General features: G+C 44.4%; 1 protein-coding gene across 11 annotated transcripts in view; it reads right to left on the minus strand.

The window, feature by feature from the left end:
* LOC129851140 (band 4.1-like protein 1) overlaps positions 1–17,573 on the minus strand; it is a 163,761-nt gene that overhangs the window by 24,747 nt on the left and 121,441 nt on the right. For 5 of the 11 annotated variants that reach the window (XM_055917456.1, XM_055917460.1, XM_055917454.1 and 2 more), the window contains exons 10-16: positions 16,512–16,609; positions 15,631–15,806; positions 15,163–15,407; positions 14,145–14,180; positions 3,113–3,145; positions 1,979–2,128; positions 400–474 (exon numbers count right to left, since the gene is read on the minus strand). In XM_055917456.1, coding sequence (XP_055773431.1) covers positions 400–474; positions 1,979–2,128; positions 3,113–3,145; positions 14,145–14,180; positions 15,163–15,407; positions 15,631–15,806; positions 16,512–16,609 — 813 coding nt within the window. The remainder of the gene's footprint in view (positions 1–399; positions 475–1,978; positions 2,129–3,112; positions 3,146–14,144; positions 14,181–15,162; positions 15,408–15,630; positions 15,807–16,511; positions 16,610–17,573) is intronic. The other 6 variants (XM_055917457.1, XM_055917458.1, XM_055917463.1 and 3 more) reach the window with 6 other exon arrangements.

A 17,573-nucleotide genomic window follows, 5' to 3' on the forward strand; every position in this document is an offset into this window, starting at 1 on the left:
CTACATGTTGATACAGATTAAAAACAGTTAGAGGCAGCAAATGAACTGTAACATAATTTAGGTTAACAGCTACAGTACAGTAATGTGTTTTTATAGTACAAATATAACCTCTACATTCTTCTCAATCTATTCCGCCACAATTGCGGCAATCATACATAGAAATGTGTACATTTGCATCCAAATGTAGGCCTATATATGGGTTATTGCATTTCTTAAAGATTTTCTCAAACTCAATGACTGCAGCAGATCAAATAAAACAAGATGCAAGAGATATCAGCTGTAGCTGAGTGTGCAGTATGTCTATAAAATGGTACCGGGCCACAGTTTCATTACAGATAAATGGACAACTACAGTACAGTCAGACATTAGAAGACAAAAGAGGAGGAAGAGAAGGGAAACCTCTGGGGAAGTCACCACTGTCTTCTGGACGAAGCCCTCTACAGAGAAGATGTTTACTAGTTCCTTGCCCACCACCTGATGGGGGGCCGAGCGTTTCCCACCAGAAGAGGGGTGGAGGGGGAAGAGAGATGGAGGAGAACAGCTATTAGAGGAGCCCTAACTGTCACTCTTGTGACAAGGAGAGAGACCAACTGTATGGTTCTTTGGCAAAGCATACTATTTCAATGTTGGTAATTTCATGCAAGAGGGAAAAATGGTTCAAGGAAAGAGACAGGTAGAAAGGGGGAAGAAATATTGATTCAATGGAGACAAGGGACTTTACAAAGATACTGTACGTCTCTCCTGAATTGAAGTCTGAGTTAACATCTATGAGCCAATCAAGATGAAATCTTGAATCGAATGGTGAGATTATTGCAAAAGAGCAACATGGGCCTAGTTAGCTTCCACCTGCGGCTGCCAAATCTGCATAAGCAAATTAGGAGGTATTTGCAATGCAAAAATAACATTTGCAACTACATCAAAGGCTTTATGATTTCTTCTGAATCTCTCTGAGAAGTGGGATTTTCTCAGGCCACACTTTGCCATTATTCATTCAGGACTTTAGCATCTCTCTCTCCGATCTATGTAAGTACATGACAGATCGAGTTGTCATGCCTTCAAGGGTGTCTGATGATATTCTCCACGGCTATAATCCGATTGTTCTCAGACAGCAGATGAGAAAGCTTCCGTAGACTACAAAAATACCTGGAAACAGACTGCATTGACAGAGCTAGACTGGAGAATACTATCTTAGTACACTATCTTAACAGTACAATCACAATGTGAAAGTGATCAAAAGAGCATGGGCGTTGGTGTTCTGACACAAAGGGAAGCATTTTAACTGTCAGGCAATCAAGGTGGGAAGACGCTAGAGATGATTGTTGCTCGAGGGCCTCACATAATCTCTTCAAGTTATTGCAGAATTACTTTCTGCAATAACTTGAGAGAGAGAGAGTTTTATCTTTAAATACAACTGAGATATCTCTAATGATAAATGTAGGACAATTTTTCCAGGTTATTTTTCTAATTAAATGTGTTCTTATGATCTCTTTTAGCACTACCATAACACTATCCAATAGGTCTGAGTCTGCAGCAGTATATATCTACAATAAATAACCACCTACAATACCTTGAAGAAATATTATTGTCCTCAAAAGTCACGGTCAAAAATACAGTTCTTGGTTTTATATCAGACTGTAAATATTCAAGTTAACAATATTCCAATAGATGACAAAGCACACAAACACAAAGCCAGAGTAGTGACTGTTCTCCAGTCTTGACCTCCAAGCCTACTGGGTTCAAGGGGAGTCAATGGTATGAGGTGCTAGGAAACTTAATGCAAGACTGGAATGTCAATGTTGTCATACACAGACTCACTGTCAGATGTCAGGGCAGTTTAAACAGGAGTAGTATGGCATTATCAGTGATATATGTATGACATACAGTGGAGAGGTGGTATATAGGTTAAAGGTTGTGAATCTCAACTGCCACCCATGCTCCAGTGGATCCCAGGTCCTCACCACCCTCATCCCACACTCACAGCCTTCTTCTCGGGTGTTCCGCCAGGAGACGTCCCTGACAGCCGCTTCTCACGGTTCATCAGCTTGCTGTTGGGCTCCCTCAGGGCTCTCTTCAGCTCATTGATACTGGCCTGGTGCTTCAGTAAGACATCCTCTGACTTATCCAAAAACTGTACAGAATAAAGGGATAGATAGAGAGAATGAGAGAGGGCGGGAGAGGAGAAAGAGGAAGAGGATAGAGTAATATGCATTAGTATGACATCATATAAATTACCACTGCAGTAATCACAGACACACTAAATGAAATCGCATTATGCATGGACGAACAAAACGTGATCTGAAATAATATATCACTGTGACATTAACATCGTAGGCAGAGCACAGGAAAAGACAAACACAATGACTTACACTAATGTGTCTTAATACTCAGCAACTCAGCGCATGGATCAAGTGCTTTGTTTGTGGGCTACGAATGTCATCGCGTTTCTATTCCATTCAGTAGATTGTCTATGGATGAATATGGCATTTGGGATGCTATTAAAACCCTTTGCCAATGAAAGTATTATCGATTTGGATGTTTATTAGGATGAAACAAACACCAAATTAAAACGACTCTGAATGTGCTAATATATTCTCTAAGTGAATCGCTAGTTAGTTCTCTGTTGTCTAGTATTCATTTTCATTGACTACTGTAGCTGCATACATCATACATTACATCAATTGAAGGCTGACTTAAGTGAATGCTGTTATTCACACAAGGCTGGTTTAAGTGAATGTTGTTAAGTATCCTTGACAATCCAGAAAAATCTGTGTTGTATCTCTATACAACAATAGGGACATTGCATTGAAGATGCAGGCACTTAAAGAGGAAATGGAGCTTCAGTGCACTATCCTAATCCTAAAATATGTATACATTGTAATGTTCCATGTTGTTCAGTAGTCTGCAATGAGTATCATGAGATTTCCTAGATGTTTTGGTAGAGGCCACTTGTTCAGTTGAGTGGGTCACAAAGCACTGGGACAGAACCAGGGTTGAAGTCAATTCCATCTGAATTCCAGTCAATTGCGGAACTGTTTCGAACTGCTGAAGAAATAGACAGGAATAGATGTGGAACTGACTCCAACTCTGGACAGATCAGCACAATGAGCTATACCTCCTTGTGTCGAAGGGTTGTCTCCTGGTCCAACTGAGATGGCATAGTTGGGGCAGAAGCAAGGACAGGGGTGTATGGGGAGGGGTGGATTGGGGTAAGGGGAGTGGGGGAGGATGCAGAGACAGAGGAAGAGCGGAGACTGAGTCAAGGAGGCAGGCAGACACACAGAACAACCCTAACTGGACACAGCCAGCAATAGCTGTACACACAAACACACACCAGGAACACACACACGCAACCATGCAGGCTGACTTCAGATTTTCAGATCGGAGTGCCTGTAAAATCCTTATAGTCAAGCTCCTATTAGATTTTGAGTACTAGTTCATGCTAAAAATAAAATATAAAATAACAACTCAAAATACAGCTTTACCAAAACCGTAGTTCATTCTAGAATGAAGTAAAATATTTAGGGCTGTCAAACGATACAAATAATTAATACGAGTTAATGGGTGCAACACAATATTAGGAAGGTGTTCCTAATGTTTGGTATGCTCAGTGTATATTCCGGACTCTAAAATTGCTGTTTCTGATATCTCTTGATTCCTTTATTTTGTATTTTTGTGGGATTTGTGTGTATTGTTTTGTAAGCTTGGGCGGTGTACCATATGTACCATGTACCGTATGTACCATGTACCATGTGTACCGTGTACCTGGGTGTTTGTAAACAGCCACAGGATTGTTTTTCAATACGTCAATACCATTGAAACTATTTCTTTGAAGTTTTTCAATAAATTGTAGTTTTGTAGCTACTTTTTATGTAAATACCTGCAGTCAACTTGTGCAATATGTTAGGAAATAAAGCAGATCACATTCTTCATTTCACCTGTCACATTATTTTCCACTGAACAAAAATATAAACACAACATGAAACAATTTCAAAGATTCTACTGAGCTACAGTTCATAGAAGGAAATCAGTCAATTTAAATAAATTCATTAGGGCCTAATCTGTGGTTTTCACATGACTGGGAAAACAGATATGCATCTGTGGTCACAGATACCTTAAAAAAATAAGGTGAGGGAGTAGATCAGAAAACCAGTCAGTATCTGATGTGACCACCATTTTCCTCATTGCAGCGCGACAAATCTCCATCGCATAGAGTTGATCTAGCTGTTGATTGTGGCCTGTGGAATGTTGTCCCAATCCTCTTCAATGTCTGTCCGAAGTTGCTGGATATTGGCAGGAACTGGAACACACTGTTGTACACGTCGATCCAGAGCATCCCAAACGTGCTCAATGGGTGACATGTCTGGTGAGTATGTAGGCCATGGAAGAACATATTCAGCTTCCAGGAATTGTGTAATTATCATGCAGAAACATGAGGTGATGGCGGCGGATGAATGGCCTGACAATGGGCCTCAGGATCTCGTCACGGTATCTCTGTGCATTCAAATTGCCATCGATAAAATGCAATTGTGTTTTTTGTCCGTAGCTTATGCCTGCCCATACCATAACCCCACTGCCACCATGGGGCACGCTGTTCACATTGTTGACATTAACAAACTGCTCAACCACACGACGCCATACACGCTGTCAGCCATCTGTCCAGTCTTCCGGCGCCGACAAAGAGATGGCCGCCTCGCTTCGCGTTCCTAGGAAACTATGCAGTATTTTGTTTTTTTATGTGTTATTTCTTACATTGTTACCCCAGGAAATCTTAGGTTTTATTACACACAGTCGGGAGGAACTATTGGATGTAAGAGCAACGTCAACTTACCAACATTACGACCAGGAATACGACTTTCCCGAAGCAGATCCTCTGTTTGGCCCACCACCCAGGACAATGGATCGGATCCCAGCCAGCGACCCAAAACAATGATGCCGCAGAAGGGGCAGACGGAGCGGTCTTCTGGTCAGGCTCCGTAGACGAGCACATCACGCACCGCTCCCGAGCATACTACTCACCAATGTCCAGTCTCTTGTCAACAAGGTAGACGAAATCCGAGCAAGAGTTGCCTTCCAGAGAGACAGAGACTGTAACGTTCTTTATTTCACGGAAACATGGCTTACTCGAGACACGCTATCGGAGTTTGTACAGCCACCTGGTTTCTTCACGCATCGCGCCGACAGAAACAAGCATCTCTCTAGTAAGAAGAAGGGCGGGGGTGTATGCCTTATGATTAACGAGACGTGGTGTGATCATAACAACATACAGGAACTCAAGTCCTTTTGTTCACCTGACTTAGAATTCCCCACAATCAAATGCCGACCGGATTATCTACCAAGAGAATTCTCTTCGATCATAATCATAGTCGTGTATATTCCCCCCCAAGCAGACACATCGATGGCCCTGAAAGAACTTAATTCGACTCTATGTAAACTGGAAACCACATATCCTCAGGCTGCATTTATTGTAGCTGGGGATTTTAATAAGGCTAATCTGAAAACAAGGCTCCCTAAATTCTATCAGCATATCGATTGCGCAACCCGGGCTGGCAAAACCCTAGATCTAACTTCCGCAATGCATATAAGGCCCTCCCCCACCCTCCTTTCGGAAAAGCTGACCACGACTCCATTTTGTTGCTCCCAGCCTATAGACAGAAACTAAAACAGGAAGCACCCGCGCTCAGGTTTGTTCAACGCTGGTCCGACCAATCTGATTCCATGCTTCAAGATTTCTTCAATCATGTGGACTGGGATATGTTCCGCATAGCATCAAACAACAACCTTGATGAATACGTGAGCGAGTTTATTAGCAAGTGCATCGGGGATGTTGTACCCACAGTGTCTATTAAAACATTCCCCAACCAGAAACCGTGGATTGATGGCAGCATTCGCGCAAAACTGAAAGCGCGGACAACTGCTTTTAATCAGGGCAAGGTGACCGGAAACATGACCGAATACAAACAGCGTAGCTATTCCCACCGCAAGGCAATCAAACAAGCTAAGCGTCAGTATAGAGACAAAGTAGAGTCGCATTTCAACGGCTCAGACACGAGAGGTATGTCGCAGGGTCTACAGTCAATCACGGGCTACAAAAGAAAAACCAGCCCCATCGCGGACCACGATGTCTTGCTCCCAGACAGACTAAACAACTTCTTTGCTCGCTTTGAGGACAATACAGTGCCACTGACACGGCCCGCTACCAAAACCTGCGGGCTCTCCTTCACCGCAGCCAACGTGAGTAAAACATTTAAACGTGTTAACCCTCGCAGGGCTGCCGGCCCAGACAGCATCCCCAGCCGCGTCCTCAGAGCATGCTCAGACCAGCTGGCTGGTGTGTTTACGGACATATTCAATCAATCCTTATCCCAGTCTGCTGTTCCCACATGCTTCAAGAGGGCCACCATTGTTCCTGTGCCCAAGAAAGCTAAGGTAACTGAGCTAAATGACCACTTCCGTCATCATCATGAAGTGCTTTGAGAGACTAGTCAAGGACCATATCACCTCCACCCTACCTGACACACTAGACCCACTCCAATTTGCTTACCACCGCAATAGGTCCACAGATGACACAATCGCAATCACACTGCCCTAACCCATCTGGACAAGAGGAATACCTATGTAAGAATGCTGTTCATCGACTACAGCTCAGCATTTAACACCATAGTACCCTCCAAACTCGTCATTAAGCTCGAGACCCTGGGTTTCGACCCCGCCCTGGTGTCAGGAAAATAACCTCACACTCAATGTCAACAAAACAAAGGAGATGATCGTTGACTTCAGGAAACAGCAGAGGGAGCAGCCCCCTATCCACATCGACGGGACAGTAGTGGAAAGGATTCCTCGGCGTACACATCACGGACAAACTGAAATGGTCCACCCACACAGACAGCATGATGAGGCTGAAGAAATTCGGCCTGTCGCCAAAAACACTCACAGACTTTTACAGATGCACAATCGAGAGCATCCTGTCGGGCTGTATCACCGCCTGGTACGGCAACTGCTCTGCCCATAACCATAAGACTCTCCAGAGGGTAGTGAGGTCTGCACAACGAATCACTGGGGGCAAACTACCTGCCCTCCAGGACACCTACACCACTGGATGTCACAGGAAGGCCAAAAAGATCATCAAGGACAACAACCACCCGAGCCACTGCCTGTTCACCCTGCTATCATCCAGAAGGCGAGATCAGTACAGGTGCATCAAAGCGGGGACCGAGAGACTGAAAAACAGCTTCTTTCTCAAGGCCATCAGACTGTTAAACAGCCATCACTAACATTGAGTGGCTGCTGCCAACATACTGACTCAACTCTAGCCACTTTAATAATGGACAAATGTATGTAATGAATGTATCACTATCCACTTTAAACAATGCCACTTTATATAATGTTTACATACCCTACATTACTCATCTCATATGTATATACTGTACTCTATACCATCTACTGCATCTTGCCTATGCCGTTAGGCCATCACTCATTCATATATTTTTATATACATATTCTTATTCATTCCTTTACACTTGTGTGTATAAGGTAGTTAATGTGAAATTGTTAGGTTAGATTACTTGTTAGATATTACTGCATGGTCGGAACTAGAAGCACAAGCATTTCGCTACACTCGCATTAACATCTGCTAACTATGTGTATGTGACAAATAACATTTTATTTTATTTTATTTACAGTTGAAACCGGGATTAATCCGTGAAGAGCACACTTCTCAGTGTGCCAGTCAGTTACGACACCGAACTACAGTCAGGTCAAGACCCTGGTGGGGACGACGAGCGCGTACAGTGCATTCGGAAAGTATTCAGACCCCTTGACTTTTTCCACATTTTCTTTCATTACAGCCTTGTTCTAAAATGTATTAAATGAAATGTTTTTCTCATCAATCTACACACAATACCCCATAATGACAAAGGCAAAAACAGATTTTTAGAAATTTGTCCAAATTTATTTAAAAAAAAAACAGAAATAAGTATTCAGACCCTTTGCTATGAGACTCAAAATTGAGCTCAGGTGCATCCTGTTTGCATTGATCATCCTTGAGATGTTTCTACAACTTGATTAAATGTCCACCTGTGGCAAATTAAATTGATTGGACATGATTTGGAAAGGCACACATCTGTCTACAGTATATAAGGTCCCACAGTTGACAGTGCATGTCAGAGCAAAAACCAAGCCATGAGGTGGAAGGAATTGTCCGTAGAGCTCCGAGACAGGATTGTGTCGAGGTACGGGTCTGGGGTAGGGTACCAAAACATTTCTGCAGCATTGAAGGTCTCCATGAACACAGTGGTCTCCATTTTTAAATGGAAAAGTTTGGAACCACCAAGAGTTAGAGCTGGCTGCCCGGCCAACCTGAGCAATCAGTTGAGAAGGTCCTTGGTCAGGGAGGTGACCAAGAACCCGATTGTCACTCTGACAGAGCTCCAAAGTTCCTCTGTGGAGATAGGAGAACCTCGAAGAAGGACAACCATCTCTGCAGCACTCCACCAATCAGGCTTTGATGGTACAGTGGCCAGACAGAAGCTACTCCTAAGTAAAAGGCACATGACAGCCCGCTTGGAGTTTGCCAAAAGGCACCTAAAGGACTCAGTTTAAAAATGTGCAAACATTTCTAAAAACATGTTTCTGCTTTGTCATGATGGGATATTGTGTGTAAATTCATGAGGAAAAAAGCTTTTTCATCCATTTTAGAATAATGCTGTAATATAACAAACTGGGAAAAAATGAAGGGGTCTGAATACTTTCCAAATTCACTGTACACATACAGACGACATACGACTACGTACACACATGCATATTGATGCCACACACACACACACACACACACACACACACACACACACACACACACACACACACACACACACACACACACACACACACACACACACACACACACACACACACACACACACACACACACACACAGCTGCTACTCTGTTAATTATTTATCCTGATTGCCTAGTCCATTTTAACCCTACCTACATGTACATATTACCTAAATTCCTTCAATTACCTCACACCCCAGCGCATTGACTCGGTACCGGTTAGGGTTCAAGCTCCAGTAGGCTAATCCTTTTGAGAGGAACTGTATTACTGTACTGTACTGTATTATACTGTATTATATGGACTGGAATTAAGCACATCATTCAAACCATGATAAAGCAGGGAGAGAAGATGTGATTCTGGTGCAGCACACATGGCATACAAAGTTACAAGTATAGGCTAGCGAATTAGATTTTAATTTTGAAATATAATAGGGCCTATTTGTATAATTAGTAGGCCGACACATTTATACCTTTCATAATATTTCCCTAATGTTATTAGCCTACCTCTTCTTTCTCTATTGTTGGTTCATTCCTTCCAACAGTTAAATTAAATATGTTTTGTTGTCCTTATCTTCATCATTCTAATGAAATCCTTGAATAATATAGGACTAGAAATAGATGCAGAAGGCTTTCACTTCTCTCCAAGAAGACTGAATGGTTATGGGTCTGAATAAATACCCAGCTAGCACAGTGGATCTGGGCCGACTCCGGCTGAGAGTCGGGGCACTCGGCTGAGTGGGCCGCCTTCGGCAGTATTACTTATGGCTAGGATGCGGGTATTGAGCTCGGGACGATTCCAGTGTGAGATATCTGGCCCAAATGTATTACTTGGGGCTCGGGCCGATTGGGGCTATTCTCTGGCAGATGATTACGTGGGCTGCTTTATATAATTTGGTTTGGTTTGCATGGTTTGAAGAAAGCCTGGTTTGAAGAAATCAACTGTGGGAGCAATTATTAGGAAATGGAAGACATACAAGACCACTGATCTCCCTCGATCTGGGGCTCCATGCAAGATCTCACCCCGTGGGGTCAAAATGATCACAAGAACGGTGAGCAAAAATCCCAGAACCACACGGGGGGACCTAGTGAATGACCTGCAGAGAGCTGGGACCAAAGTAACAAAGCCTACCATCAGTAACACACTACGCCGCCAGGGACTCAAATCCTGCAGTGCCAGACGTGTCCCCCTGCTTAAGCCAGTACATGTCCAGTACATGAAGTTTGCTAGAGAGCATTTGGATGATCCAGAAGAAGATTGGGAGAATGTCATATGGTCAGATGAAACCAAAATATAACTTTTTGGTAAAAACTCAACTCGTCGTGTTTGGAGGACAAAGAATGCTGAGTTGCATCCAAAGAACACCATACCTACTGTGAAGCATGGGGGTGGAAACATCATGCTTTGGGGCTGTTTTTCTGCAAAGGGACCAGGACGACTGATCCGTGTAAAGGAAAGAATGAATGGGGCCATGTATCGTGAGATTTTGAGTGAAAACCTCCTTCCATCAGCAAGGGCATTGAAGATGAAACGTGGCTGGGTCTTTCAGCATGACAATGATCCCAAACACACCGCCCGGGCAACGAAGGAGTGGCTTCGTAAGAAGCATTTCAAGGTCTTGGAGTGGCCTAGCCAGTCTCCAGATCTCAACCCCATAGAAAACGTTTGACCTCTGTCATTGCCAACAAAGGGTATATAACAAAGTAGAGATAAACTTTTGTTATTGACCAAATACTTATTTTCCACCATAATTTGCAAATAAATTAATAAAAAAATCCTACAATGTGATTTTCTGGATTTGTTTTCTCATTTTGTCTGTCATAGTTGAAGTGTACCTATGATGAAAATTACAGGCCTCTCTCATCTTTTTAAGTGGGAGAACTTGCACAATTGGTGGCTGACTAAATACTTTTTTGCCCCACTGTATATACACAAGTGTAAAATGGCACCGGAGCAGAAGGCAGACGTTTTACGTGCCCCCAACCGATTGTGTTTGTTTGTTCGTTTATCTGCGTTGATTGTAACTTATTTTTATACATATTGTTGCCGCTACCGTCTCTTATGACCGAAAATAACTTCTAGACATCAGGACTGCGATTACTCACCACGGACTAGCAGAATCCTTTTTCTTCTTTCACGACTCTGACGAGCCCGAGGCAGAGGATATACGTCACCCTCGGGAACAGGCACCGACCCCAGTGATCTGCGTGAAGAGGAGGCGGAGAAAGAGAGGCCGGAGAGCGGACTGCCTTCTGAGGAGTAGGAGGCGATCGAATAAACCCCCACTCCCCTCAATTCTGCTCGCAAACATGCAATCTTTGGACAATAAAAAGGACGAGTTATTGGGATTATTAAACTAACAAATGGGACATTAAAAACTGTAACATCTTATGCTTCACGGAGTCGTGGCTGAACGACGACAATATCAACATACAGCTGGCTGGTTATACGATGTACCAGCAGGATAGAACAGCGGCATCTGGTAAGACAAGGGGCGGCGGTCAATGTATTTTTGTAAACAACAGCTGGTGCACGATATCGAAGGAAGCATCGAGCTATTGCTCGCCTGAGATAGAGTTTCTCATGATAGGCTGCAGACCACATTACCTACCGAGAGAGTTTTCATCTATATTCTTTGTAATTGTTTACACACCACCACAGTCAGAGGCTGGCACTGAGATAGCATTGAATGAGCTGTATTCCGCCATAAGCAAACAAGAAAACCCTCACCCAGAAACGGCGCTCTAAGTAGCCGGGGACTTGAATGCAGGAAACTTAAATCCTACTTTGTATCAACATGTTAAATGTGCAACCAGAGGGAAAATACCTCTGGACCACCAATACTCCACACACAGCGATGCATACAAAGCTCTCCCTCGCCCTCCAATTGGCAAATCTGACCATAATTCTATCCTCCTGATTCCCGCTTACGAGCTAAAATTAAAGCAGGAAGCACCAGTGACTAGATCGATAAAGAAGTGGTCAGATGAAGCAGATGCTAAGCTACAGGACTGTTTTGCTAGCAGAGACTGGAATATGTTCCTGGATTCCTCCGATGGCATTGAGGAGTACACCACATCTGTCATTGGCTTTATCAATAAGTGCATCGACAACGTCGTCCCCACAGTGACAGTACGTACATACCCCAACCAGAAACCATGGATTACAGGGAGCATCCGCACTGAGCTAAAGGCTAGAGATGCTGCTTTCAAGGAGCGGGACTCTAACCTGGAAGCTTATAAGAAATCCCTATTGCTATTCATTGACTACAGTTCAGCGTTCAACACCATAGTGCCATCAAAGCTCATCAATAAGCTAAGGACCCTGGGACTAAACACCTCCCTCTGCAACTGGATCCTGGACTTCCTTACTGGCCGCCCCCAGGTGGTAAGGGTAGGTAACAACACATCTGCCACGCTGATCCTCAACACAGGGGCCCCTCAGGGGTGCGTGCTCAGCCCCCTCCTGTACTCCCTGTTCACTCATGACTGCACGGTCAGGCACGACTCCAACACCATCATTAAATTTGTCGATGACACAACAGTGGTAGGCCTGATTACCGACAACAACGAGACAGCCTATAGGGAGGAGGTCAGAGACCTGGCCGTGTGGTGCCAGGACAACAACCTCTCCCTCAACGTGACCAAGACAAAGGAGATGATTGTGGACTACAGGAAAAAGAGGACCGAGCATGCCCCCATTCTCATCGACAGGGCCGCAGTGAAGCAGGTTGAGAGCTTCAAGTTCCTTGGTGTCCACATCACCAACAAACTAACATGGTCCAAGCACACCATGACAGTCGTGAATCAGGCACGACAAAACCTATTCCCCCTCAGGAGACGGAAAAGATTTGGCATGGGTCCTCAGATCCTCAAAAGGTTCTACATCTGCACCATCCTGACTGGTTGCATCACTGCCTGGTATGGCAACTGCTCGGTCTCTGACCGCAAGGCACTACAGAGGGTGGTGTGAACGGCCCAGTACATCACTGGGGCCAAGCTTCCTGCCATCCAGGAACTTCTATACCAGGCAGTGTCAGAGAAAGGCCCTAACAATTGTCAACGACTCCAGCCACCCTAGTCATAGACTGTTCTCTCTGCTACCACACGGCAAGCGGTACCAGAGCACCAAGTCTAGGTCCAAGAGGCTTCTAAACAGCTTTAACCCCCAAGCCATAAGACTCCTGAAAATCTAGTCAAATGGCTACCCAGGCTATTCACATTCCCCCCCCCCCTCCTCCTCTCTCCACACCACTGCCACTCTCTGTTGTCATTTATGCATAGTCACTTTAATTAACTCTACCTACATGTACATACTACCTCAACTAACCGGTGTCCCCGCACATTGACTCTGTACCGGCACCCTCCTGTCTATATTGTTATTTTTTACTGCTCCTCTTTAATTACTTGTTACTTTTATCTCTTATTCTTATCCGTATTTTTTTAAGCTGCACTGTCGGTTGGGGGCTTGTAAGTAAGTATTTCACTGTAAGGTTTACACCTGTTGTATTCGGCGCATGTGACTAATCAAATTTGATTTGATATAGGCCTACACAATCTCCCTCACGTCTCTCATTCACATACTCCCATTCTCACACACATCCTCTTTCACACACACACACAGTCATACATACCCACTCTTGGATATGGCATATTCCTTTTCAGTTCTTCCTCTGCCATCTACATTTTGTGAATAGCCTAGTCAGTGGTCAAGTTATCAAGTTCCTAGCTAGCTAGTTAACATGACTAGCTAGTTAAACAATGTTTGTAAAAAATAAAATAAAAATTGTCTGGCAAGTAATTTAAAATGGGCTGCGACACGCTCACCAATTTAAGGCAGAAAGAAAAAACATAGCTCCGGTGATATTGGGCATGATTTTGCCTCGAGGCCCACGGTCTTCAGCCATGTAAAGGTGAAGCTAAGACTGTAGCTGTGTTCCGTGTTGTGTTCTGCGCTTAAAATGTTCCGTGCGGTGAAATGGAGATGCGATTAATGGCATCAAAAATATTTACCTCCGATAAGCATGTCATGCCTTAACCAGTTATTAACGTGTTCATTTGACAGCCCTTAAAATATTGGCTCTCCAATGAACAGCATCAAATGAATGCTTTGCAGCTTCAATGTAACACTTTGGGTGCAAACAAAGATATGATGGTGCAGAAGTTTACTCACTGTATGTCAATTAGGCATACTGCTAGTCTATCACTAATATATGGGATTACTGAACACAAAAAGACTGGTAGGCATAGAGCCATCTCACAGACTGACAGACAGACAGACTGACAGAGACAGACAGGCCACCAGACACCAAATACCTCCTGTATATTGTCAAGTGGGGACCCAGCATCCTCCTTTTGCCAGCGAGGGTTAAAGAGAGAGAGAGCATATTAGTGAATGACAGGGAGCGAGAGCAAGAAAGAACACCAGCAGGAGAAGTTAGGTTGGCTTGGCATGAGAGATAAGTGAAGGTTCGATACAACAGTTAGTGGTGATAATGAGTTATACTGGTTAGCCTCTGAGTGGCATAGAGGGAGCAGAGTTAATTTTGCTTTAAATCTTTAGCTTTAAACCTCAGCAGGGAATGTCACAGTGGTACCCGAAGTTCCAGCGGTACACTCTAGCACCAGCAGCACCCCTGCAGTCACTGCCATCTGACAATCTGCACTGAGACAGACACCTCCACCCTGACACAAACATCATATCCACACAAGCTGTGTGTCTCTCTAAGCATCCATAGGTATCATCCTACTTATACTGCATTGTATCCTTACTTATAGCCTATTTCCATCCTAGAGTGGCACTTACCATCAAATGTGAATGTTTTTGATTCTGAGAAACAAGTAGGCTGAGCCTGGGTCCACAAAACGGTTTGTGTTTTATCCAACTCCTATGTCATGTAGCCTAGGGAATGTTATAGAAGTTGGCTAAAGCACATACAGATCAATCAACCAGGCTAGGTTGGGCCATTTACCCTCTGAACCAGATATGACCACCATAGTATCTTAAGTCCTGTAGCTACCCTCTCAAGCCTTCCTCCCATCTGCCTAACAGTACCTTTCCCTAACCAGGGTTTCCAAAACTCAGTCCTCAGGACCCCAAAGGGTGCATGATTTGTTTTTTGTCCGAGCACTACACAGCTGATTCAAATAATCAACTAATCATCAAGCTTCGATCATTTAGATCAGCTGTGTAGTGTTCAGGCAAAAACCAAAACTTGCTCCCCTTGGTGTCTCGAGGACCGAGTTTGGGAAATGCTCCCCTAACCCGTACCCTAACAGTAACTTAATAACCCTAACCCTAACAGTAACGTGATAACCCTAACCCTAACAGTACCTTGATCTCCTTCTTCTTGCTGGGGGTGGGGACACCATCCACATTCTCCTCTTGGTCGTGGTATTCCTCTAGATCTTGTTCCTCATCCTGATCCTCCTCTTGGTCCTGCTCCAAACTGGGTGGTTCCAGCTCTGTCTCCTGTTCGTCCCCAGAGGGGCTGTGGAGGTGGGGGTGTTCACTGCCACTGTGCTGGGACAGACCATCCTGGTTTTCACACATGGCCGACACTGGCCGGGAGAACTCTGCTAATTAGACCAAGGCACAGTGGGACTGTTTTATTACAAGAGAACAGTCCAGCATTAGATATACATACAGTAAGTATATGGCCACATCTACAGTACATCTTAAGACACTGTCTTCAGGTATGAACAAATATCCCATAGCCACTAATGTATCATTCAATATTTTCACTTTTAACAAGTGTTCGTTGTATGAGTAACCCTTGAGGAACACCACTATGGTACCTACCTCCGTCCAGACTGCGGGACAGCAGGTACCTCTTGCTGGTGGAGCGTTCAAAGTGTGGCGCGGGCCGGTCTATGAGAGCGCTGGCCTGCCGTGTCTGGGCCTGGGTTCGCCCACTGTATCGAAACTTAGAGCCCATCACCAAGAAGCCCTTAGGAGGAGGCTCTGGAGACACTAACCTGGAGGTGTTATAGTCCACAGACAGAGAGGAATTCATCAGCCCTAATTCTGGGGACTTTAACCTGAAGATTACCTGGCATTTTGGTTGCAACAGTATAAAAACAACAAGGCTTAACTTACAATACTGGGGAAAGAGAAATTGACCATCCTTGCTTTACAGCAATACGATTGAGAGAAAGACCAGATGTTAGTATGAGATTAGTTACTGGATGTAGTAAATTACTTTGTAAAATGCTGAGAACAGTGGACTCTGTTCTTTGCACTGGGGCAGTGTTGAAAACATTGCTCTATACTACTGTATGTGGTTCCCTATTCCCCTTACTGTGAATTCCTCAAAGCCTGAGGTAACAGGGAAAGAGAAACACCAGAGATACAAAGTAACATGAGGAGGAAACAGAGAGGGAAACACCCTGAGCCTCAGTGTAGTGCTGGCTGCTGTGAAATAAAATGCTGCTGTGGATGGTGCCTATAGGGAGACGGAGCCCTGATCAAAGCTGTGCTCTAATCACTCCTGATCTTCCCCTGTAGCGGGATACAGCAGGTGCTGTAGGCTGCTGGGAAGAAGCTACTGAGGGATGTGGACAGGGGGATGTGAGTGGTGAGATGGTAGCTATATTTGGCTGCCTAAGATGAAGAGGAATTGAGGAGAAATGGCTTGCTAGGTGTAACTTAAGAGAGTCCGACTCCTTGAAGGGAAAAGATACCTGAAGAAGGTATGGTGCTCGATGCAGACCTTCCACAGTCTCTTAGCCGCCCGGTGGTTTGGAAGCTTGAAGCCAATAGTGCTCTCAAACTGCTCGTACTGGTTTCAGAGAGAGAGAGAGAGAGAGAGAGGGAGGGAGGGAGGGAGGGAGGGAGGGAGGGAGGGAGGGAGGGAGGGACAGGTGTTTACTGTGGTTACATAGATTAGAGTATGAGGGAGTGACAGCAGTTTTGAATGACATGATACATTCTTAAACACAACCTTGAAATGCATCATCACTTTATTTCATATTCCAAACTGTCACAATTTTAAGTTATATGCTGATCAACTACATTTGCTGAATCGGCCCGCTTGTCACTCAGGCGATGCAATGAGCTCTAAGCAAAAAGACACCGTGTGAAACTATTCACTGCTGTAAACCCCCGGATGGTTAACACTCCCAAGTATGCACACGACACTCTTAGAAAAAAAGGTGCTATTTAGAACCTTTAAGGGTTCGCTGGCTGTCCCCATAGGAGAACCCTTTGAATAACCCTTTTTGGTTCCAGGTGGAACCCTTTTGGGTTCCATGTAGAAACCTTTCTAAAGAGGGTTCTACATTACATGGAACCCAAAATGGTTCTACTTGGAACCAAAAAGGGTTCTACCTGAAACCAAAAAGGGTTATCTTATGGGGACAGTTGAATAACCCCTTTGGTACCCTTTTTTCTAAGATTACAGTAATCTGCTCTCCCTGAAATTATAGCCCTGTGACAACCAGACAGATTCCTGCACTGAGCTGAGCAAAGGACTAAAACTGCAGTGTTCAGACAGCAGGGACAAACATGAGGGTGGCATTTCAAGGCTCTATATTTATACTTTTCATCCCTATATTCTGTGTGCTGCTGCAGCTGCACTGGCCGTGTTAAAAGCTCCCTTTATCTCTCTCTTCCACTGGCTCACTATGGGGCTCTGTCACTTCAGAAGGCCTGGTCAGACAGCTTGTCACACTGGGCTGGGGCTCAGCTCAGTAGGCTGCAGAGGTTGAGGCTGCAGCGCTGCAAGAACTGAACAGCGACTTGGA

This window comes from Salvelinus fontinalis, chromosome 3 (genome assembly GCF_029448725.1).
Source record: "Salvelinus fontinalis isolate EN_2023a chromosome 3, ASM2944872v1, whole genome shotgun sequence".
Lineage (NCBI taxonomy): Eukaryota > Metazoa > Chordata > Actinopteri > Salmoniformes > Salmonidae > Salvelinus > Salvelinus fontinalis.